This window comes from Erythrolamprus reginae, chromosome 1 (genome assembly GCF_031021105.1).
Source record: "Erythrolamprus reginae isolate rEryReg1 chromosome 1, rEryReg1.hap1, whole genome shotgun sequence".
Lineage (NCBI taxonomy): Eukaryota > Metazoa > Chordata > Lepidosauria > Squamata > Dipsadidae > Erythrolamprus > Erythrolamprus reginae.
In genome coordinates this window covers 396141776-396167315 of record NC_091950.1, presented here as the reverse complement: position 1 = coordinate 396167315, position 25540 = coordinate 396141776, and the positions used below count along the sequence as shown (strand labels likewise).

General features: G+C 42.0%; 1 protein-coding gene across 1 annotated transcript in view; it reads left to right on the top strand.

Annotated features, from left to right (window-relative positions):
• The window catches only part of BAZ1B (bromodomain adjacent to zinc finger domain 1B), a 40471-nt gene extending 31040 nt beyond the window's left edge, over nucleotides 1-9431 (top strand). The window contains exons 15-19 of the mRNA XM_070735009.1: nucleotides 1064-1211; nucleotides 1579-1697; nucleotides 4468-4619; nucleotides 5987-6090; nucleotides 7554-9431. Coding sequence (XP_070591110.1) covers nucleotides 1064-1211; nucleotides 1579-1697; nucleotides 4468-4619; nucleotides 5987-6090; nucleotides 7554-7923 — 893 coding nt within the window. The 3' untranslated portion in view covers nucleotides 7924-9431. The remainder of the gene's footprint in view (nucleotides 1-1063; nucleotides 1212-1578; nucleotides 1698-4467; nucleotides 4620-5986; nucleotides 6091-7553) is intronic.
• The last annotated feature ends 16109 nt before the right edge of the window (nucleotides 9432-25540 follow it).

Genomic DNA, 25540 nt, shown 5'->3' with positions numbered 1-25540 from the left:
GGAAGCGGCGCGGCTGTTTTAAAAGGTCGCAGCTGGCCTGGGGGGCTTGCCAGCAACCTCCCGAACCGAACCCGGGGTTCAGAAAAATTTTGCCTCTTCTTACGAACTTTTTTCGAGTTACGAACTGGCGTTCGGGAGGCTTCTGGGAAGCCCCGCCGCCCGGCTGTCACCTTTTAAAACAGCCGCGCGGCTTCCCAGCAGTCTCCGAACGCCGGTTCGTAACTCGAAAAAAGTTCGTAAGAAGAGGCAAAATTTTTCTGAACCCCGGGTTCGTATCACGAGTTGTTCGTAAGACGAGGGGTTCGTATCTTGAGGTACCACTGTACGAAGATCTAAAAATCGAGCTGCAACGACTGGCATAAGCCCGTGAAAGTGGTCCCAGTGGTACTTGGCACGCTGGGCGCAGTACCAAAGGATCTCAGCAGACATTTGAAAACCATTGGAATTGACCAAATCTCCATCTGTCAATTGCAAAAGGCCGCTTTACTGGGATCGGCAAACATAATTCGCCGCCACATCACGCAGTCCTAGGTGCTTGGGAAGCGCCCGACTGGTGATGAAATACGAAATCCAGTATAGTGATCTCGTTTGCTGTGTTGTACTGACATCATAATAATAATAATAATAATAATAATAATAATAATAATAATAATAATAATAATACAGCTGCCCCGAGTCTTTGGAGAAGAGCACCATACAAATCTAATATAATAATAATAATAATAATAATAATAATAATAATACATTGTGATAGGAAACTTTTTGACTACTTGATCCAAAACTTTATTTGGAGTTTTGAAAACGTGTGAATATGCAATACAAAATGCCACCTATAGTGAGTAAACTGGTGAATTTCTACCTGCAATCACCTGGCTCCCCAGGATACCTTTTAACTGTCTCAGCTTTCTTCTTTTTTCTAGTACATGGGTAAATTTCCAAAGAATTGAACTACAACCATCTATCGAGGACAGTCCTGTCAAAGGCTGTTCTCCAACATACTTGCTTGTTTATTTCTCTTCTTTGTTCTTTGGATTACCGAATTGTGTTTGCCCTGTTCCCTCAGGTGAGGATGACAAACTCATCCTGTGTGATGAATGCAACAAAGCTTTCCACCTGTTTTGCCTGAGACCAGCCCTCTATGACATCCCAGATGGAGAATGGCAGTGTCCTGCTTGCCAACCCTCAGTGGCCAGGCGGAGCTCTCGGGGCAGGTAAGACTCCTTTGGCTTGCAGGTGCCTTTAACAGAAAAGCATTTCATCTGAACATTTTTGCCCATATCCTCTTACTCAATTTAGCTTCATTGAACTGAGAGTAGCGGGATTTGTATGCCATTCCTAGCTATTTTGGACATGACATTATAGCTATATAAAATAAGCAGACATTGCTCTCTGTGTGTGTGTGTGTTTCTGTCAGTTGAGTGCATTTGTTGTTGTGGCTTCTGCTTAGTCCAGCCTGTCTTCACTAGATATAATATGGAATGCAAACCTGAAGCCTGCTGGGGACAGAGGCTGTGTTACACTCTTGTGGAATGGCTTTGTGGGGAAAGCAGGATTTTGACTCTCAAAACTTTCCTCTAGGAACTATGCTGAAGATTCAGTTGAAGAGGAGAGTGAAACCAATGAAGATGAATCTGAGGAAGATGATGATGATGGGGAGGAAGAAGAGGAAGAAGGCTATGAGGTTGCTGGATTAAAATGTATGTTATACTGAAATGAAAGGGCAAGAAGTCTTCCCTGAGGAACTGGACAGGTTCCTATCCTGTTGGTTTAATACAGAGGATCTTTGCTGTTTCCCACCCTCCAAACTGCAGTCAATGCATGTCTTGCCAGCAGTCCTGAGCTAGGAAGGTGCTGCTGACTGTTTTCTGATTTGTGATAGTTATTCATTCATTCATTCATTCATTCATTCATTCATTCATTCATTCATCCAGTCATTTGACTTCTATGCTGCCCAATCCCAAAGGACTCAGGGCAGCTTACAACATAATAAAATACAATAAAAAAAGATACAAGCATTAAAAAGAAGTCAAATATAATGTCTAAAAGCTAACCCCGATGAAACCCATTTATATAAAAACCAGTCAAATCTTATGCATGCACACCGTTCATAAAATAAAATTAAAATTTGACCATGAAAGATGGACAAAGCAAGTTCCAAATTGCTTGAAAAGTAACCAACGATAGATATTGCTTCCAGGAAGGAGAATGAGAAGTGAACAGTGGGGGTACTTTGTCTTTTAAGGCAGTGTGCAATTGCAGTAAATCTACCACAACTTCAGACATTAAATTGTAGAGCCTTTATAACTTTTGGATGTTGGCGCCTAAAACTAGAATATTTTTTTTTAAAAAAACAAGGTTCAAAATTCTGGGAATCACATAATCAACATTTTATTATTGCCAAACTTTAAAAGCTGTAATTCGATTGTTGCAGAGTGTCCTTGATCAAAATGGACTTATTCTGTGGATCTAGAACCATTCCAGATTTTTTTTTTCTGAGATAGAGAGATAGATAGAAATAGATAAAGCAATCACAAGTTCATTTTCAGGTCAATAGCACACAAAATCTGAATCCCGTGATAACATGCAGGCCTTTTAAGAGCTTCAGAAATGCTATCACTGTGGAGTTCATACCACTGTACTATGGCATTGCAGTAATTATCTAGGCAGGCCAATATCTTTGTAACATTCCTCGTTGGCATGGGACGCTGAAAGTCAAAAAGACTATTTTCCATATCAAAATTTAGCTCTTACTGTGTATGCCAAAACTATACCTCATGCAAAAATAAATCACTTTACTGGATCCAGATATCTCTGGAAAAATCTTAATATTGATCACTCTGAAGTACTTGTACTCTGGGGTTCAGTCCTTACTGCTTCCTGTAACAGTTTCATAGGTAGGTCATAATTATTTCCTCATTAGAAAATGAAGCCCAGGAGAACAAGACCCAAAGAAACAGACTCTTGATGTCTGAGGGACAGTATGAATCCGGCTTTTCGAGTGGCCCCTACTCCAGGGGCACCTGGTTCCCATTCAGAGCTGTCAGCATGTGAGCTTCTGCCTATAATTGCTGTCTAGATTTTTGTGGGGCCTTTTCCAATCTTGAAAGAATGCTCATCTATTGCAAGTATTCATGTCTGCTTTTGAAGTTTGTTCAGGCTCCTTCCTGCTGGCCTGGCCAGGCCCAGGTGAGTGCCACTGTCACTAAAAATAAAGCCTGCACCACAGCCACAGCTTTATGAGGCATTTAATTGGGAAAGGTCATGATGGAGAAATCTTTCATTTTGGCAGAGTCCTGTTTAATCCTTGGTGCAGCGTTGATCCAAAGTATTCTCATGGAGAATGTTGGACTGCCAGATATTTAGCACATGTTGCTCTCTTAACACAAGGAGAAGCAACCCTTAAACAGATGGTGTCCGTAACAGAAATAACTGCTGTATTGGACAGTGATGAATGAAAATTGTACCCTATTAAGTATCTTTTCTGCTGTGGATTGAAAATTTGCTGTGAAGGTTGATTCTCCTTCATTACTGGGATGGGGGTGGGGGGGCAGCATGCCGGTTGACATAAAATAGTCAGCAAGAGTATTTGCTGCAATGAAGTTCTATTGTTCAAACTGTCTCCTTGTCAGCTGGCAGGAGAAATCCAATACTCGCTGCATGCTGCTGAGGGGGCTTAGCAGCTGCCTTAACCCACTGTGTGGGCCACTTATGAATGCTTGGAATGATACTTAGATCAGCCCGTCACTCTTTTCTGGTGAACATACGACCAGCAGAGAAAGGAAAGCAAAGAGTCTCTGGGGCATTCTGCAAACCTGTTCGTGACTTCTAGCGTTGAGGTCTGATCACAGGAGCCATCTGCATTGTGAACAGACTACCTTTTTGAGTCAGGATGAGCAGGAATGGAAAAAAGAGGGAGGGAAGCAGAGGGATAGCCCCCAACAGTTGAATGGTTTAGACCAGTGTTTCCCAACCTTGGCAACTTGAAGATATTTGGACTTCAACTCCCAGAATTCCCCAGCCAGCGGATGCTGGCTGGGGAATTTTGGGACTTAAAGTCCAAATATTTTCAAGTTGCCACAGTTGGGAAACACTGGTTTAGACAACGTAATCAGTTTAATTGAATTGTTTATTTTTAAAAAATCCTTGATGTAGGGATCTCAAGTTTGTTTTTAGATCAGGAATGAAGAAACTTAAATTAATTACATATGTTTCTGTCTTGGGAGAATGAGAGAAAAACGACCAGTGCTCAAATAGCTTTTATAATGGCTTTTTTTTAAAAAAAAACCTGGCAATTTGTTTCCTATTAATTAGCAACATTTATTCCTGGTAATAAGAAAATGTGGAAATAGCAGGCAATGCCTTAGGAGTAGCTTGGAAACATTTCTGGGCACAGTGACTGGTTGCATCCCATTACATGTCTGCCACTCCTCCAGTATTTAATCATTACACCCTCTCTCTGATTTACAGTAAGACCCAGGAAAGCAGCCAAGGGGAAGCAAGGTGGCACAGCGGCAGATCCCCCAAAGCGGGGCAGGCACCAAGGCAAGAAGCGAACACTCCATGCCACTCGAGCTTCCCGACAGACTGCACCTGTCACTGAAGCTGACATTGATGAGCTGGTAAGAGCTACAGAACTCTAGATAACGTTTTTAGTAGTTAAAAGCAGAACAGATGTCTCTGTGTGCATTCTGCCTTCCTTTACCAAATAAGCTCTTCCCTGTGTGTGTGATGTTAAGCACCTGCCTGATGTCTGTCTGTCGATCTTGCTGTCTCTCCACCTCCCGCCCAAGATTACCTGCTCCTCCCCCCTCCCTCCTTCCTTACTTGATTGGCGTTTAAAAGCTTTTAAATAGCTGTGAGTCTCTAAGAAGTGATGAGGCATGGAAGCTCATTAGTATGCTGGCAATGCAAAACACCACATCACTTCCAAGGCAGCTCTTGAGGACATTTGTTGCCTGTGCAGCCTGCTTGCCAAAAATTAATTCAGCTATCTTACATTTCACTTGACATTTAAAAGAAGAAAGCGTTGGGCCTTCATTTGAGAATTATTCTCTTCCCTATCTGTCTCCTGAAGCATTGGACGACTGAAACTGCCGCAATAGAACTGAGCCCCACAAAAATGGAGGAGTTAGCAGCTTCTGCTTAGGAGATGCTATAATGTAGAGTGGTTTGTGGTATCTAGTATGGGTCATACTTACCTCCCTTTTGTATTTCAAATCTAGAAAAGCGAGTTTATAAGTTCTTGCCACAGTACAGTTTAGAATGAAACTTGTCTCTTGCTGCTTCTCTCTGGCGCTTATTTCCCCCTGCAATGATGCCAAGGAGGTAATTTTTGTCCCATCGATTGTATCACTTAAGAGAAGGCTGCCTATGCCAGGAGGGCAAAGAGCATGCCAGGACCCTTGCTTTTGTCCTTCCTATACTGGTACCTGGTGTCAGGAACATCGCTATCCCAGTTCTTCAGGTTGCTTCCATGTTGTGCTGCACGCTGCAAGTGAGCTGTGGCTCCCACCCACCAGTGTCTTTTTTGTTGGTGCCCTTCCTGGGCTACCTGAAAGCCCTTTGAAGAAGCTTGTTGCTCAGACTTAATGAGCTGCCTCAGAGGCATCTTGCTGGTTTTCTCACTAGGGCTCCTAACCTGAAACTCAAGCAAGGATGGAGGCATTCTTTGGCTGCCCCATCAAAGCTTCAGCAGCTGCCTGGTTTGTTTCATACTTATTGCTGGTCTTTGTAGAATGGTTTCTCCCTGTTTGTGCACCCCCACCCCTTCGCACTGCTTTTTAATAGGAAGCTTTGCCAAGCTTCCCATAGACAGACTCTTCTCCCCAGCTAGAGGTTCGTGGGCAGATTGCCAGCATTATGTTCTTGTCACCAGACACATTTTGTTTTATTGGGGTTCTGCCTTACATCACAAAGAGATCAATTCCTATATGGTTTGGATCGGTGCTGGTCTGTGTTTCCTTCCTGACTGTCTTTTGTAACGCAGGTGCTTCAGACGAAGAAGATGTCTCGCAGGCAGGCCCTGGAAATGCAAAAATGCGAGGAAATCCTAAATAAACTTGTCAAGTACCGGTTCAGCTGGCCTTTCAGGTGAGCCTCAGGAACAAACGGCAGGTCCCCCCTCCTGCCCATGTAGGCACAAGCAGAGTGTCAGAGAGCCTCTTCTCTCCTCCTTCTCCCCCGGTGGAGGTTTGTGCTCTGTGTCTTCTGCCTATTTTGTGCTAGTGGACAGTTGAAAGAAACACAGATCATTCTTAGCAGCCTCCCTCCTACTCAAAAAAAAGTGAACCTTATATTTTTCACACTTGGGCAACTTAAAAACGTGTCTGCTCTTATTCCTAAAATACCCCAACCAACATCCACGTGTCTTAAAATTCCCAATGTGAAACGCCCTGCTCTGAATCATAGCATCCTGACTTGATACTTGATTTAGAATAATCGCCTGCATGCGTCCTCTGGCAGACAGGAAGGGCCTCTTTGCATCCGTGCAGTTTGAGTGGGAATAATGGGTTGAAGAAAGAAGACAGATAACCACGTATAGTAGTATGGGAGGGAGGGGAATCATATGCCAAACGTAGATACTGTAACGGCTTTTTCAGAGGTGGAGTACTCTTAACCACACCAGGTGGACAGTATGGCTTACCTGCTATTCTTTAACCCTCTAGCGTTTGGGATTATATTTTGGTTGGATGATAATAGCTCTTTCTGTAATACAGTGGGGTGTATGGGGAGCATGCCAGTGTCAGAAGCAAAGAAGGAACTAAAAACAGAAGCCGAGCACTTGCTTATCGTATACCAGTGAGGCTGGCTGGGGAATTCTGGGAGTTGAAGTCCAAATATCTTCAAGTTGCCAAGGTTGGGAAACACTTGTAGACGATGCCCTAACTCTCTACATGGGACTACCTTTGAAAAGTGTTCGGAAACTTCAGATCGTGCAGAATGCAGCTGTGAGAGCAATCATGGGCTTTTCCAAATATGCCCATGTTACACCAACACTCCGCAGTCTGCATTGGTTGCCGATCAATTTCCGGTCACAATTCAAAGTGTTGGTTATGACCTATAAAGCCCTTCATGGCATCGGACCAGGATATCTGCGAGACCACCTTCTGCCGCACGAATCCCAGCGACTGGTTAGGCCCCACAGAGTGGGCCTTCTCCAAGTTCCGTCAACTAAACAATGTCGTTTGGCGGGACCTAGGGGAAGAGCCTTCTCTGTGGCGGCCCCGGCCCTCTGGAACCAACTCCCCCCAGAGATCAGAATTGCCCCCACCCTCCTCATCTTTTGTAAGCTCCTTAAAACCCACCTCTGCCATCAGGCATGGGGAAACTGAGATATTCCTTCCCCTTAGGCCTTTACAATTTATGCGTGGTATGTCTGTGTGTATGTTTGGTTTTATAATAAGGGTTTTTAGTTGTTTTAGTATTGGATTGTTACATGCTGTTTTTATCATTGTTGTTAGCCGCCCCGAGTCTACGGAGAGGGGCGGCATACAGATCCAATAAATAATAATAATAATAATAATAACAACTAACATTTGGCATTATTTTGTCAGGGAGCCAGTAACCACAGAAGAGGCCGAAGATTATTTTGAAGTGATCAGCAGCCCCATGGACTTCCAGACAATGCAGAGCAAGTGCTCCTGTGGCAACTACCGGTCCGTGCAGGATTTCCTCTCCGACGTGAAGCAGGTCTTTGCCAATGCCGAGCAATACAACCAGAACGGCAGCCACGTCCTTACCTGCCTGGAGAAGACGGAACAGTGTTTGATAGACATGTTACACAAACACCTGCCTGGCCACACGTACATGCGCCGGAAACACAAGCGATCCTTTGTCCAGCCTGTTCGGGAATTCGGGGAAGCCGATGGGGACAGCGATCCTGAGGCCCTGGAGTACACGAGGGGGCGCAGGAGGCGGAAATGAAGGGCCCCCGGATGGGACACGCTCGGAGAAGTCTCCGCAGGATCCGCTGCCCTGATGGGAGCTCGGAGGTGGAAGCTGCTCGGCTTCACACTGTCCTCCCCCACTCCACTCCTCTCACCAGCTTTCCCGTGGGCTTGCCCTAATTGCTGCCAGCCACTAATCAACCAGCTGTCAACAGAAAAGTTGGATTCCTCAAACTGTCATGCAGTTTGTGCAAATTAAGGAGATGCCGAGGGATGGGGGGGGAACGAGTGGATGGAACCAGTTCCAGCTGTGGGGTGGTGCAGGTTTTCTCTGAAGGAGAACGGCCGTCTTCCTCCTCTCCATTTGTCCTCGGGGCAAGTGGGAGAAATGAGTATTTATAGCCTCCTGCCCCACGAGCCCTCTCCATCTCCCCCCTGAGGAAAAAGCCACCTTTTAGAACGGGCCACCACTCACCCTTCCTGGGCGGTCACCTCTCACCAGCATCTTTATGCCGGCCAGCTTTCGGGGTGCTCATCGTTCTCCAGCCTCTCGATGCGGGCAGCAGGGAGAGTTGTTCCCTCCTCACAGCACTTCCGGGCGCCAGGTGCGCAAGAACAAACAAGAGTGTCATAAAATCCAGAGTTTGGGGAAAGGACACTGGTTTTAACTTTATAAATCTCTCTTTTTTTCCTAGTTAAGGAAAGATTCTCCTATCCAGCAGTGATCTTGTATAAAAGAAACAAACACCCGTGTAAGATAAAGTCTCCTTGACTTTGATGTGCATTGTACAATTTATATGAGGATGTGTTTGCTTTATATTCCTCCGCTCTATAACTCACTCGTTTTTCTTAGAGAAAGTAGTTGGAGTTGACCCAGGAAATCCGTCAGGATTGTACACTCTGTAGACTTGCTCTTGTCTCCTTTTATAGTCACATCGCCTCTGCAACCTGTCTCATCTTCGCCTTCCATTGTTGGGTCCCAGATCAGGCGCCGAAAGAGAGCCTGACCTTGCACACTAATGGCCCAGCCAGAGACGGGGGGTCAGTGGAAGGGGTCCCTTGGAAGCCTGGGCTACCTCGTGAAGATTCTGTTCAGTTGAGGGTTTCTGCTCGGCTTTCTGTCATTTCAAGGCATACATATTTTTCCCCCTTTTAGCTTTTTATTGGAAGCTGTGGGGCTGTGAGAAGATGGGAGTTTTCATTCTCTGGAATGAATCCTATCTCTCCAGCTTCTCTTTGCTGGAGCGAGGAGTACGTGATACCTAATAATCATAGCCTGGCATTATATCCTTATCTTTTGGATTAACGCTTTTGAATTATTCCTACCACAAGAGCATCATCAGGTCTCCAAGGCCCCCTTTTTGCTACCAATATCGATCAATGCGATCCTCCCCCCCTTTCCCTCTTCCATCTATTACTTTGTTATTTTTCCCAACTTCTACACAATGGGACATTTTTGGACTAATTAGTTTTTTAAAAAATAAGTTGTTGAGGGGAGGGGGATATGCTAAGGGCTGTACTTGTAATAAATTGGAAATACAAAAACCGAATTTGTTTTTCTGCCTGCTTGAAGGTTCAGATCCTTCTCATATACTTGCTAGCCTGAAGACTTAAAAGTTGAGGGTCTTATTCTAGAACTTTTTTTTAACTTAGTGTACATTTCTGGATAGGATAATTCTACAGCTGGCAAAGCTGAACGCATTTTAGTTATTTGGACACTTAACCTGAAATTGACAGCAGCTACCAGCATATATGTTAAATGAGAGGTTCTCCTAAACCTATAGTTGGCCATAGTAGCTCTGTAGAGCTAGCTGCAGTAGAAGAATAATCTTTAGTTCATATGTAACTGCCATTATATTTATGAACGTTACAGTACTATATGTAGCAAAGTCCCAGTTCTAAGGAGAGACTGCATCTCCTTGTCTCAGATGCCAGCAATAAAGCAATAGATACATTGATCTCACAAGCACCATCTTCAAAGACATTATTAGCATGCAGGGTTGGGCTGAACTCTCTGAGAATAAAGCAGACTATTGAGCCTGGGGAAGAATTGACAAGTCTTAATGGTACAAAATTAGAACACCTGTATTCAAGATGTATTTTGATTAGGATTTTGCTGGTCCTTCTGGTTCTGTTCGCCTCCACTTGGCTGCAGCTACCCACTGGCCCAATTTAAACAAGATTAGATACATTTAATAGCTATTTAAGTCTGATTGCCTTTGCTTTGGGGGCTCTGAATTTAGAGGCCTTGTATCTGCAGAAGCAGACCTGCCATCGGTCCATATTTCATCCACCAGGGGACAGCACAACCAAGCGTTCTTCCTGCCACTTGATGTCTTATGTTAATATTTTCCCCGTTTATATTAACATTCCCCTTTCATTCTACTTGATATCTTTATTGTGTGATTTCTTTCCTTGACTCAGATGTCGGACGATCTGTATGTACTTATTTAGAAATAAGCCACCTTCTGGTTTTATATTTTTTGACCCCCTGGCAAGAGGTTATAGTAAGATAAAATTACTGTCATTTACCTATATATACAATGGCTTCCATTAAAATGAAATTCTGATGCCCCGCTTTTGAAAGAAGAAGCAAAGAAAACATGACTGGAAATATTCTCAGGCCAGTTTTTTCTGATGCCGAATTATTTGCAAGCAGCCACGAAGCTCGTTCCTGGGAATGCAGGGTTTTCCCCATTAAAAAGAATTTAATTTTCTGATTCTCAGTCTCAAAAGAGACTGACAGCTATCAAAATGAATTCATGTGTCTTCTGATCGTGAGTCTGCCCAGAAGGTAAACACAGGATTAATGTGCCACAAATAGAAAGCAATCTACAGAGTTTGGATGAAGACTTGTATCCATTCAGAGATGATCATATATAAATGCAGACAGGTTACAGTGAATGTAAGACGTACCAATGACTGCATGCTCTGAAAGGGCTTCTTGCTTCCTTTGGCAGGTGTTGATCTTTGTCCTTGAGTTTGAATGGCTTTGATCTCTACAGCCAACCTGTCTATTCACTGCCCTAGAATAGAGAACCCCTCATGCCATAGAATACAGTTCCTTTGTTAGAACCTATTTGGCCTGTTCCTCCATGTCGGTTTTTACATCCTGAGCAACAGAATTCTAGCCTTTGAATGCTGGGTTAAATTACGAGCTCTTCCCCTGCAAAGGCAGGCCTAGGCAGACAAGGTGGAAATAAATTAGAAGGCTAACTTTGTTTATCAGCTCAGGTCTTGCAAAGCTTTATTAAAATTGCCAGATTAAAACAGAAAAGGTGGGGACATGGCAAATTTATTTATTTATTCATTCGACTTCTAAGCCGCCCAATCCCAATGGGACGCAAACCCTGCAGAGGGCTGAGCTAGTGCAAAATATTTGGTTGGAGGCCTGAAAGCCTATGTAGAAAGATGAAGGATTTCTGGATGAAATAGCTTCAAAAGTGGCCATGCAGTTTAGTGTAAACATGCAAATTATACATGTGGCTTTAAAAATCCCACTTATATATATATGAGTGAGTTTTGGGCTGGCAGCAATTGGACAGAAAGAAACTTTCAAGTTGGGGTCGATAGTTGAAAGAAAATACCCCTCCTACGTGTGGCTTGACTATAAAAGTCAAATTCCAGACTTGGAAGTCATTACAACAGGAATTAAAAATAAAGCTATGGATATAGGATCCTAATATATCTGGAAATGCTGCAAATATTGAATATAATTCCAGTCCTCTTACCTAAATTGGATATTGTGGAGCTAGAAAAATTTTTTTAAAAAAAGAAATCAAAGTCATATGTTACAAGAAAATATTGTGGAAAGTGGGGCTATTAGGGACATTTTAGAGGTATATAAACTTATAGAAATGGCAATTAGTTATTTTCAAACTAAAGTATGTTAAAAGAATGATTCATTAAAATAATCAAATGTAAGAGACACAATAACCATCAAAGTAGCCATCAAAATAGGAAGGTCACTGTCCAAAGTAATTTTAAAAGTAATTTGGGCGATAGGAGAAGGGGAGGATGTAGGTAACTCTTAATCATATCTATATTTATTCATTTATACTGGTACCTCTATTTATGAACTTAATTCATTCCGTGACCAGGTTCTTAAGTAGAAAAGTTTGTAAGAAGAAGCAATTTTTCTTATAGGAATCAATGTAAAAGCAAATAATGCATGCAATTGGGGAAATCACAGGGAGGGTGGAGGCCCTGTTTCCTCCCAGGAGATTCCTAGAGAGGCCCCACGGAGGCTTCTCCCCGCCTTTTTCAGCCCTGTTTCCTCCCAGGAGATTCCTAGAGAGGCCCCACGGAGGCTTCTCCCCGCCTTTCCCGGCCCTGTTTCCTCCCAGAGGATTCCTAGAGAGGCCCCACGGAGGCTTCTCCCCGCCTTTTCCGGTTACAGTTTCGGAGGCTCGGGTTTGTAAGTAGAAAATGGTTCTTGAGAAGAGGCAAAAAAATCTTGAACACCCGGTTCTTATCTAGAAAAGTTTGTAAGTAGAGGCATTCTTAGGTAGAGATACCTCTGTATTTACTTACTTAATTAATTATTTATTTGATTTCTATGCCACCCTTCTGAGATTCAGGGCAGCTCACAACAAGTAAATACAAAACGTAAGAAATCTACTGTAATATTAAAACACACTAAAAATTTCAATACTAAAAACATATAATTTCAATTCTAAAACCCCAATATATTTAAAAACCAATCATTATATTTGTTCTATCATTCAGTCATAGGCTGGGGTAGATGTTAAAATTTCAGTGGCCCAAGCCTGCCAGCAGAGATGTATTTTTATGGCCTGGGAGGATGGGGGCAACATGAATCTCCGGGCGGAGTTGATTCTAAAGGGCCACCACAGAGAAGACTATGGAATCTTGTGAATTATGGGAACCATCGCTTAAATCGGGGGTCTCCAATCTCGGCAACTTTACGATTTGTGAACTTCGACTCCCAGAATTCCTCAGCCTACCTTAACTCACTGTCTAGATCCCTATCTTAAACCATTAGCTGCTGAAGAGAAGGACTCGTATTTTCCTGCCAATGCATTTGAGACTTTATTTTATGCTAGTCAGTTTGTAGCTGGGTGGGATGAAAAACTGGGCTAGATGTGTCCTTGACAGATGCAGTTAGCACCCTTGTATTATTATAGCAGGGGCTCTCCAAGAATTTAAATAGAAAACTTCATAGGCTTCAAGATGGGAGATTTTACATCGGGGTCCCCAAACTTGAAGACTTGTGGACTTCAACTCCCAGAATTCACCACCCAGCACATTTGGCTGGAGAATCCTGGGAGATGAAGTCCACAAGTCTTAAAAGTTGCCAAGTTTGAAGACTTCTGTACATGCAAATACAGATGCTTGCAATGAAGCCTTTTTTCACACAAAGTTGTCTTGTAAACATTTCTCTAAAACCTGCCTTGGAAAATGGAGACTATCCCACGGTTATCTATATAGGCTTTATAGAGTTGTTTGGCACTTGATCCTTGATGCGATGGACCAGTTGAGGGTTTCCAACAGTCATCCAATTTTCTTAGCTCTCCTTGGGAAAGAATTTATTTTATTTCTTTGTTTGGATTTCTACACCACTCTTCTCCATAGACTCGGGGCGGTTTACAAAAATAAGAATAAAATACAAGATACAACAAGAGAAACCCAAACATAAGACTAGTACTAAAGCCCCAAGGATATTTAAAATCAGACATTCATATTCATTCAATCACAATGTACTTTGAAAGACTGCAAGAAAGCAAGACATAGTCTCAGAAATACAAGTGCATTAAGATCTAATCTCAGATGCTTTCTGAGGTTTGCTGCTGATTCCTGCAGCACAAATATATCACATATATGCTGTAATTTTCTGGGGTAAAAGGAAATAGATAACTTGATCATCATTTCAGTCGCTTGGATGAAGTGAAATCTCCCTATAATTCATGTTATTAAATCATTCACTTCTTTCCGATTCTTTCTGATACAATGGACATAATTTTCCAAGGATTGTCCACCACCTACTGCTTGTAGTAAGCACACGGTTATTCTGCTTAAATCTTCTCCCCTTGCAACACAAACTGAGTATTCAAGCTTGCTACATTACCAGAGGTGAGTCACATCCTCCCAGGTTTATTTCTGCAAATCAGCATTTCTGAACCTTGGCAGCTTGGAGAGAATTCTGGGAATTGAAGTCCACCCGTTTTCATGTTGCCAAAGTTGGTAAATACTGCAGTAAACTCTGAAATGTGGACTAATATACCATGGATGATCTAGAAAGCTGAACAGCTCTTAGATAGGGAATTTCAATCAGGCTGTTGATTGAAGGGGGATATCAAGGGAATTTCCCAGATACAAAATTGTATGTATACAACTATGTTGTATAAAGAAAACTGCATAGTGGTGTACATTTCAAAGTTGAAATACAGTCTGCATTGGCTGCCGATCAATTTCCGGTCACAATTCAAAGTGTTGGTTATGACCTTTAAAGCCCTTCATGGCATCGGACCAGAATATCTCCAAGACCGCCTCCTGCCGCACGAATCCCAGCGACCGATTAGGTCCCACAGAGTGGGCCTTCTCCGGGTCCCGTCAACTAAACAATGCCGGTTGGCGGGTCCCAGGGGGAGAGCCTTCTCTGTGGCGGCGCCGGCTCTCTGGAACCAACTCCCCCCGGAGATTAGAACTGCCCCTACTCTTCCTGCCTTCCGAAAACTCCTTAAGACTCACCTTTGCCGAGGTGAGGAAACTAAACATCTCCCCTGGGCATGTTAATTTATACATGGTATGCTTGTGTGTGTGTTTGCTATTACATGGGGTTTTTCTTAAATCGTTAAATATTTTAATTAATTGGATTGTTGTGACTGTTTTTACTTGTTGTGAGCCGCCCCGAGTCTTCGGAGAGGGGCGGCATACAAGTCCAACTAATAAATAAATAAAGAAATAATTTTTTTTTTTCAATTTAGGTCTATCTGTATCCAACTCCAGATGGCTCACAATAAAAATAAACATAAAATTCGGATCAAAACAAGATGGGTTGTGGTTACTATGCAGAAACATACACACAAGATATGTTCTACAAAGTATGGAATAAATGGTACATCTGGCTGGAGAAAAGACAACATACAACTACTGTACATCATGATCCTTTTACCCCTCACCCAAACAACTATCCCACAAACTTATAAAATAACATTATGAATCATTGATAAAAGGATGAACTAATTCAAAATGACAAAAACTTAAACTCTAACTAAAGTTTAGAAACTTAAAACTTTCATCTATACTGATAGTAAAGATCTTAAAAGTTGTAGAGTAATTGGGTCAACAGATAAGCTGACATTATTTACGACATCTGATAAATTTATAGATATGAATTTATCTCTTTTTCTTTTTCTCTCTTCTCTTTCCTTCCCCCTTTTCTCTCTTTTTCTCTCTCTTTAGCCTTATTTTCTTCTATACATGTAAGTGTGTATTTTGATTTATAACTGTATACTCTAAATTCATATACATTTGTACCAATATTCGCACAGTCCTTTTTCTTTATGCATCCCCTCCCCTATTTATGTTCAATAAAGATTATATTTTCTTTTTAAAAAAGAAAAATCCAATAAGGGGCTGTAGTTTAAGCCAAGGCCAAGAAGAACAACAGATCTTCAAGGCCTTTGTGAAATGCCAACAAAGTACCAGCGAGCAGCAACCTGAATGTAAGGGGGCAACTCATTACAGAGAGCAGGGAAGGCCCGCTTCCTGAATACTCATAGGCGTTTTATTAAACATCGCTGCTTAATCAAAGGAACCTGGAGCATGCTAACAGTTCCAGCATATACCAGCTGGGCAAGAAGTATGAAAGATAAATAGTGCTACAAGGAAGGGAAGGAAGGAAGGAAGGAAGGAAGGAAGGAAGGAAGGAAGGAAGGAAGGAAGGAAGGATAAAACAGGGCTCTCAATCCTCAACTCTCACTGTATACTAAGGGCCAATAGCATCAAAGGCTACTGTGGAGCAAAAGGATGGATATGCCAACTCCATCCTAGAGCCAACCATCCATCAGTGCAACCAAAGCTTTCTCAATCCTGAGTCCTGGACTGAGACTCAACTGAATTGGATCTGAATAATCCATTTTTTAGAAGATTGACGGCAGAAAAAGACCTCATGGCCCATCTAGCCTGCCCTTATACTATTTCCTGCATTTTATCTTAGGATGGATATATGTTTGTCCCAGGCACATTTAAATTCAGTTACTGTGGATTTACCAACCACGTCTGCTGGAAGTTTGTTCCAAACATCTACTACTCTTTCTCACGTTGCTTCTGATCTTTCCGCCAACCTCAGATCGTGCCCCCTTGTTCTTGTGTTCACTTTCCTATTAAAAACACTTCTGAACCTTATTTAACCCTTTAACATATTTAAATGTTTCGATCATGTCCCCCCTTTTCCTTCTGTCCTCCAGACTATACAGATTGAGTTCATGAAGTCTTTCCTGAGAAGTTTTATGCTGAAGACTTTCCACCATTTTTGTAGCCTGTCTTTGGACCTGTTCAATTTTATCGAAATCTTTTTGTAGGTGAGGTCTCCAGAACTGAACACAGTATTCCAGGGTAGCAAGGGTAGCAATTGTCTAAATATGTTGGGTCCAAGACTAGCCCTTTGAGGAGGGGGCACACCACTGCCTCCTTCATGGCTAACACCCCTCTCAGAGAGGATTATATCTCAGTACCAATTATAGGATTAGATTAGATTAGATTAGATTTATTGGATTTATATGCCTCCCCTCTCCGCAGACTCGGGGCAGCTCACAACAATGGTAAAAACAGTACATAGTAACAAATCTAATATTTAGCAATCTAAATTACAGTTTTAGGTTAAAAAGCCCAAAAAAAGAAACCCCAATACTGTATATAAAAAACAAGCACACAATCGAATCATACACAAAACTACATGGGCAAGGGGGGGATGTTTCAATTCCCCCATGTCTGACGGCAGAGGTGGGTTTTAAGGAGTTTACAAAAGACAAGGAGGGTGGGGCAATCCTAATCTCTGGGAGGAGCTGGTTCCAGAGGGTCAGAACCACCACAGAGAAGGCTCTTCCTCTGGGTCCCGCCAGACGACATTGTTTAGTCAACGGTACCCGGAGAAGGCCAACTCTGTGGGACCTAACCGGCCGCTGGGAATCGTGCGGCAGAAGGCAGTCTTGCAGATATCCTGGTCTGATGCCATGTAGTGCTTTATAGGTCATAACCAACACTTTGAATTGTGACTGGAAACTGATCGGCAACCAATGCAGACTGCGGAGTGTTGGAGTAACATGGGCATACTTAGAGAAGCCCATGATTGCTCTAGCAGCTGCATTCTGCACGATCTGAAGTTTCCGAACACTTTTCAAAGGTATCCCCATGTAGAGAGCATTACAGTAGTCGAGCCTCGAGGTGATGAGGGCATGAGTGACTGTGAGCAGTGACTCCCGATCCAAATAGGGCACCTCCCTGGCTGTTTTCATAACCCAAGAGCCAGATCCAATAAACAGGTGACTAAACTTAAACAGTGCAGAGAATCCTGCCCACTTCCTCAGCAGTCACCAATTCAAACTCATTCTAGACCCCACCACAAAACTGAAATCCAAGAATCTCGCCGTATGTTATACAAAAGAACAAAAGTCCTTTTTATGCTGAACTATGCGAGCCCTGGAAGATTAATAAATACCGGATGAAAAGAAGGAAACTAATAGCTTTTCCACCGCAGGATCAAGCAGGCACAATTATGGGGCTACCACTTTGAATGAGGAAAAGTTATTTATTGTTTATTTATTTATTTATTTATTATTTGGATTTGTATGCCGCCCCTCTCCAAAGACTCGGGGCGGCTCACAACAACTGAAAAACAATCCAATACATAATCCAATTAATTAAAATATTAAAAGTTTAAAAAAAACCCTATACTAACATACACACACACAAGCATACCATGTATAAATTCAGCGGGCCCAGGGGGAGATGTTTAGTTTCCCCATGCCTGACGGCAAAGGTGGGTTTTGAGAAGTTTACGGAAGGCAGGAAGAGTAGGGGCAGTTCTGATCTCCGGGGAGAGTTGGTTCCAGAGAGTCGGTGCCGCCACAGAGAAGGCTCTCCCCCTGGGGCCCGCCAACCGACATTGTTTAGTTGACGGGACCCGGAGGAGGCCCACTCTGTGGGACCTAATCAGTCGCTGGGATTCGTGCGGCAGAAGGCAGTCTCGGAGATATTCTGGTCCGATGCCATGAAGGGCTTTAAAGGTCATAACCAACACTTTGAATTGTGACCGGAAACTGATCGGCAGCCAATGCAGACTGCGGAGTGATGGTGAAACATGGGCATACCTGGGTAAGCCCATGACTGCTCTCGCAGCTGCATTCTGCACGATCTGAAGTTTCCGAACACTTTTCAAAGGTAGCCCCATGTAGAGAGCATTACAGTAGTCAAACCTCGAGGTGATGAGGGCATGAGTGACTGTGAGCAATGAGTCCCGGTCCAGATAGGGCCGCAACTGGTGCACCAGGCGAACCTGGGCAAACGCCCCCCTCGCCACAGCTGAGAGATGGTTTTCTAATGTGAGCTGTGGATCGAGGAGGACGCCCAAGTTGCGGACCCTCTCTGAGGGGGTCAATAATTCCCCCCCAGGGTAATGGACGGACAGATGGGATTGTCCTTGGGAGGCAAAACCCACAGCCACTCCGTCTTATCTGTTAGTCCAACCCAGAATGATTGTTTTATTTTATTTTTTTAATTTCTCATACAAATATAGTATTGTATTGAAGTATGTTTAACATAATATAAGTATAAAGTAGAGATAGAAAAGATAAAAAGACTTTAGGACAGGAATGATAGGTATGAAGGTGTACTTATGTATGTCCCTTACAGACCTCTTAGAAAAGGAGAGAGGTCTATTGTAGATAATGTAAGATTGAAGATTTTGGGATTGACGGAAGAAACAACAGAGTCCGGTAGTGAATTCCAGATGAATTCCCTTAGACTATCCATGATTGACCTTTCCAGGTTCCTTAGAGGTCAGTAAGGGGCGTGCATAAGTGCACTGGTGTGCCTTCCGTCCCCTGTCCAATTGTCTCTCCTTATCTCATTTATCTTTTCTTCCTTTCAAATTTGTTCACCTATACTTTTATATCTTTTCTTCTACTCGTTTCTTTAGTTATGTCACTACATATCTGTTCTCTTCAATGTGTATTATGTATTGGACTAAATAAATAAATAAAAATAAATAAATGTTGAAATCGTATTTTCTGCGGTCTAGTTTGGAGCGATTTACATTTAGTTTGTATCTATTACGTGCTCTTGTGTTGTTGTTAGAGGTGAAGTAGTCGCTAACAGGGAGTACATTGTGATGTATGATTTTATGAACAACAGTTAAATCAGTTTGGAGGCGGCGTAGCTGTAAATTTTCTAAACATAGTAATTGAAGTCTGGAGGAGTAAGGTAATTTGTTGCGTCAGGTAGTTATATGAGTCCTCAAAGGAGCGGACACTCAAAGGTGACCAAATTCCACCTTCCAAATCTGTAGAGAGCCTATTTGTACAGCCAAAGCTCCTGGTGTGTTTGTGTTATTCTTGCTGATTTGTTCCTAGATACAAAGAAGGAGGGGAAGGGGGGGAATCTCACAAGGGAGTCTTTGCTTGCCGCTGATTTATTACTTCTTCCGATTATTGCTTTTGGCACCTTCCTTCTTCTTTTTTCCTCCTTCTTCAAAGGCTTTGTTCTGAGGTCATCCCCTAAACCAGTCAAGATTTATAGAGGCAGCCTTAGGACACGCTCAGAGATTTCTGCACGTAATGGTGACATTACCTAGAAAAATTAAGGCACTGACCACAATGATTATAACTTTCCTGGTTATAACTACTTTGCCTTAGAGACCGTGTCAGCTGGCCAAAAAAAGCCAAAGGAGAAAAGCTTCCCAAATGTGCCTTGTTTGGGGGGCTCTTTTCTTCTGCTGGTCATTTCTTCTGATCTGATTTTGAAGAGCAGCCTGTACTTAGGGCAGTTGTAACCAGAGCCCAGACCTGCGACAAAAAAAAGAAGAAGAAAATCAGAGTTCAGATGGCATGTTTGGGTTACTCATTAACAATTACACAGGATGATAACATTAGATGTGTCTCACTTTCCAAATGTTATCACACCAACACTCCGGGAGCTGCATTGGCTCCCAATTGGTACTCACAACTGGAGTACACTGAGAGCTTATACACCAAAGACAAATTCCTTGTGTGTCCAATCACACTTGATCAATAAAGGATTCTGTTCTGTTCTGTTCTACTCTACTCTATTCTATATTCTATTCCACTCCACTCCACTACATTCCATTCCATTCCATTCTATTCTATTCTATTCTATATTCTATTTCACTCCACTCCACTCCACCCCATTCCATTCTACTCTATTATATATTCTATTCTATATTCTATTTCACTCCACTCCACCCCATTCCATTCCATTCTACTCTATTATATATTCTATTCTATATTCTATTTCACTCCACTCCACCCCATTCCATTCTACTCTGTTCTATTATATATTCTATTCTATATTCTATTTCACTCCACTCCACCCCATTCTATTCTATTCTATTCAATTCTATTCTATATTCTATTTCACTCCACTCCACCCCATTCCATTCCATTCTACTCTGTTCTATTAAATATTCTATTCTATATTCTATTTCACTCCACTCCACCCCATTCCATTCCATTCTACTCTGTTCTATTATATATTCTATTCTATATTCTATTTCACTCCACTACATTCCATTCCATTCGATTCCGTTCTATTCTATATTCTATTTCACTCCACTCCACCCTATTCCATTCTATTCTACTCTACTCTATTATATATTCTATTCTATATTCTATTTCACTCCACTACATTCCATTCCATTCCATTCTATTCAATTCTATTCTATATTCTATTTCACTCCACTCCACCCCATTCCATTCCATTATATTCAATTCTATTCTATATTCTATTTCACTGCACTCCACCCCATTCCATTCCATTCTACTCTGTTCTATTATATATTCTATTCTATATTCCATTTCACTCCACTACATTCCATTCCATTCCATTCTATTCAATTCTATTCTATATTCTATTTCACTCCACTCCACCCCATTCCATTCCATTCTACTCTGTTCTATTCTATATTCTATTCTATATTCTATTTCACTCCACTACATTCCATTCCATTCCATTCCATTCTATTCTATTCTATTCTATTCTATTCTATTCTATATTCTATTTCACTCCACTCCACCCTATTCCATTCTATTCTACTCTACTCTATTATATATTCTATTCTATATTCTATTTCACTCCACTACATTCCATTCCATTCTATTCTATTCTATTCTATATTCTATTTCACTCCACTCCACCCCATTCCATTCTATTCTATTCTATTCTATTCTATTCTAAATGGATGTCCAATTTCTTCTTTAAAACTTCCAGTGTTGGAGCACCCACAACCTCTGGAGGCAAGCTGTTCCACTGTAATTGTTCTCACTGTCAGGAAATTTCTCCTTAGTTCTAGGTTGCTTCTCTCCTTTGATTAGTTTCCATTCATTGCTGCTTGTTCTGCCTTCAGATGCTTTAGGATCACCCACCCACCCCTGGATTCCTTATGACGGCCCCTTAGATATTGGAGCCCTGCTATCATGTTACCCCAGTCCTTTCTTTTCATCAAAGTAGACATACCCAGTCCCTGCAAGTGTTCTTCATATGTCTTAGTCCCCTAGTCATCTTTGTTGTTCTTCTCTGCACTCTTTCTAGAGTGTCAACATTATTGTGGTATATAAACCCAGTCTGTTACAGTGGTTCTTAACCTTTCTAACCCTTAATATAATTCCTCATGCTGTGGTGACCTCCAACCATAAGTCTAGCGCTGATTCTCCCAACAGAGCTTTGAGATGATTGGCTGGAAGGTCAGGGGAATACACCCACTGTAAACGCCTGATTGGTCGGATTGTAAAAATATGTTCCAAGGCACCAGAATAGAAGCTTTGGGAAATTTGGTCTTAGGCGACCTCTGTGAAACGGTCATTCGACCCCCAAAGGGATCCTGACCCCCAAGTTGAGAACCCCTGGTTTATAAACTCTTGATTAGAATTTGAATTCAGTGTACTGTGTGTGAATCTGAAACATGGTTAATTCACTGCCCAGGTTTTACAACTTGTCCAAACTTAGTCACTGAGTAGTCTTCACCTCAGCTTGACAAGATGCTGGCAAAATGATTTACAAATACAGTGGTACCTCGAGATACGAGTTTAATTCGTTCCGGACCTGGGCTCTTAAGTCGAGCAGCTCTTATCTCGAACGACTTTTCCCCATAGGAATTAATGTAAATAATTTTAATTGGTTCCAGCCCTCAAAAAACTCACAAAGTTAGTCTAAATTATGCAGAAAGACATGTTTTTAATGAAGAAATGTACATGTACATATAAATGAATAATGAAGTTTCTTTCACTTAACTTGTAAACTTTCTTAAACTTTTAAATTTACATATGTTCAACTTCTCTGCCACCCAATCCTGTAGGACAGAGGTCCCCAACCCTTTTTGCACCAGGGACCGGCTTTAAGCGATCAAGAGAGGAATGGGTGAATGAATGGTCGGAGGGTGGGAAGGAAGGAAGGAAAGAGGGAAGGGACAGGAACAGAGGAAGGAAGCAAGGAAACTTATGAAAGGGGAGAGTAAGAGAGGAATGAGTGAAGGGAGGGAGGGAGGGAAGAAGGTGGGAAGGAGAAAGAAAAGAAGAAATAGAGGAAGGGAAGGTAAAAGAGAGAAAGAAAAAGAGAAAGAAAGAAAGAAAGAAAGAAAGAAAGAAAGAAAGAAAGAAAGGGGGAAGGGACAGGAACAGAGGAAGGAAGCAAGGAAACTTATGAAAGGGGAGAGTAAGAGAGGAATGAGTGAAGGGAGGGAGGGAGGGAAGAAGGTGGGAAGGAGAAAGAAAAGAAGAAATAGAGGAAGGGAAGGTAAAAGAGAGAAAGAAAAAGAGCAAGAAAGAAAGAAAGAAAGGGGGAAGGGACAGGAACAGAGGAAGGAAGCAAGGAAACTTATGAAAGGGAAGAGTAAGAGAGGAATGAGTGAAGGGAGGGAGGGAGGGAAGAAGGTGGGAAGGAGAAAGAAAAGAAGAAATAGAGGAAGGGAAGGTAAAAGAGAGAAAGAAAAAGAGCAAGAAAGAAAGCTGCAAGCACCCCCACGAGCCCCCCAGGCCGGCTGCAACCTTTTAAAACACGCGCGCCGCTTCGCAGCTGTCTCCTGAAGCCAAACGCGGAAGTTAGCATTTGGCTTCAGGAGACAGCTCCTTGGCGCTTGTATCTCGAATTTGGGCTTGTAAGTAGAACAAAAATATCTCTCCCCTCCCAGCTCTTATCTCGATTTGCTCTTAAGTAGAGCAGCTCTTATGTCGGGGTTCCACTGTAGATGAAAGTGAAATGAAAGAAATAGTAGAAAATATACATAAGATTAAGAACACAAGAGTTAAAGAGATGAGAAGAAAAATCTTACATAAATGGTATTATACACCAGCACAACTTGCACACTTCCAGGGGAAAGAGAAAGGTAATTGTTGGCACGGTTGCCAAAAGAAAGGAATTTTCATGCATATGTTCTGGGAGTGTGTAGAAATTTAGAAATTTTGGAAGGAAGTGCAGAACAAAATAAATAAAATGTTAAATATTAATTGGACAATTACAAAAGAAATAGCGATTTTAATTAAACAAAGAGAACTAAGAGATTTTAAAGAAATAAAAACTGCAGCACTGGAAAGCGCTCAAGCGGTAGTGGTATTGGGTTGGAAAGAGTCTATAAAATGGACACTACAGAACTGGTACTGGTACATGGTGGATCACATTCATTTTGAAATCATGTAAATAAGATTAAACAACTTTGATGAAAATAAACTGGAGAAGCTGATGGCACGATGGAATAAGGTGAAAGGTTATATGCTGAGTAGAATCTGTGACGCAAATGTGAAAAATAAACTCCAATCACTCTTTCAATAATAACAAATGCAAAGTAGAGCCAAGGAAATATATATATATAAACTAGTAAATATTTGAACCCCCCCGCAATTGGTGGTGGTGGTGATGGTTTTTTGTCAGTCAGGTGATGGGCACACGCACTGTGCACTGTTTTATGTTTGTTTTATGTAACTATATTTACAAAATCAATAAAAATATATATTTTTTTAAAAAGAGTAGTCTTCACCTCTCCTTTGCCACACCTTCAAAGCGAGGCCCTCCTTGAGTGAGAGAGCAACCCTGGTGGGCTGGATTACTTGTGAAGGAAGAAACCTTTCTGCTAGAGCAGGCTTGAGCATGTCAGCTCCCCAGGGGGAGAGCACAAGGCAGATGTTATAGCAAACCCACCCTCTCTTTTTCTAAAAACACCATAAGAACATTAAAAAAACAGTGGCAAAGTAGCTGGGAAGACTGGTGGATAGAGTAAGGTGCGCAAAAGTACAACTTGGAGTTAGATCTTGAACTGAAAAGAGTGATGTAGGCACAGGGGATTAACCAGAAGATGCTGGATTCAGCGTCTATTGGAATTTAAGCCCATTGAGTTTAAATTCCAATGGATGCTGAATTCAGTATCTTCCGGTTAATCCTCTGTGCCCACACCACTCTTTTTAATGGTATGGGCACAGGTTTAAGGTTTAAAAGATGTTCTGTCGGGCTCTCTGGTAGAATCTCCCAAAAATTCACAGGTAAAAATTTCAGACACACACACATTTGAAAATTCAAAACAATGGTCTTTATAACGAAAATTCACTTAAACTAAGCCCTCTTTTTGTACAGCAAAGAGGACTCGTCTCCAAACAAACTGGTAATTGGTACAAGTCCCTTATCAGTTCTGTGATACTTAGCTTGCAGCTGTGAGGCAATTCACAGTCCTTCTTCTTTCACAAAGTGAAACACACTTTGCCCTGGTTTAGTTTCAAAGCGGGGGGAAAGCAACACACCAAGGTTGAAGTCAGCAAGGCAGGCACGAAACACAACGATCAGATAATCCTCCACAATGGCCAAACCCACAGGCTGCTATTTAAAGCAGCCTCACTAATTACCACAGCCCCACCCAACCACAGGTGGCCTCATTTTCTTTGATAATAATCTCTCAGTTGTTGCTGCCTATGCATCGCTCTCCGCATGCGTGGCTGTATCATTAACTCTTGTTCTGAATCTAAGGAGGAGAGAGATAATTGATCTCCTTCTGAGCTGTCTGCCACACTTTCCTCCTCCCTGTCATTCATGTCTTCTTGGTCAGAGGAGCTTTCATCAGCAGATTCCACTGGGAGCAAAACAGACCTGCGGCATGTGGATGTCTCCCCCACATCCACAGTCCTTGGGGCAGGAGCTGGGCCAGAGCTAACCACAACAGAAGAGAGAGTATTTAAGAATCCAGGCCTTCATGTCTTTAGCAATAGCACTTAGACTTATATACCATTTTATAATGCTGGATAGATAGATAGATAGATAGATAGATAGATAGATAGATAGATAGATAGATAGATAGATAGATAGATAGATAGATAGATAGATAGATGATAGATAGATAGATAGATAGATAGATAGATAGATAGATAGATAGATAGATAGATAGATAGATAGAATTCTTTATTGGCCAAATGTGATTTGAC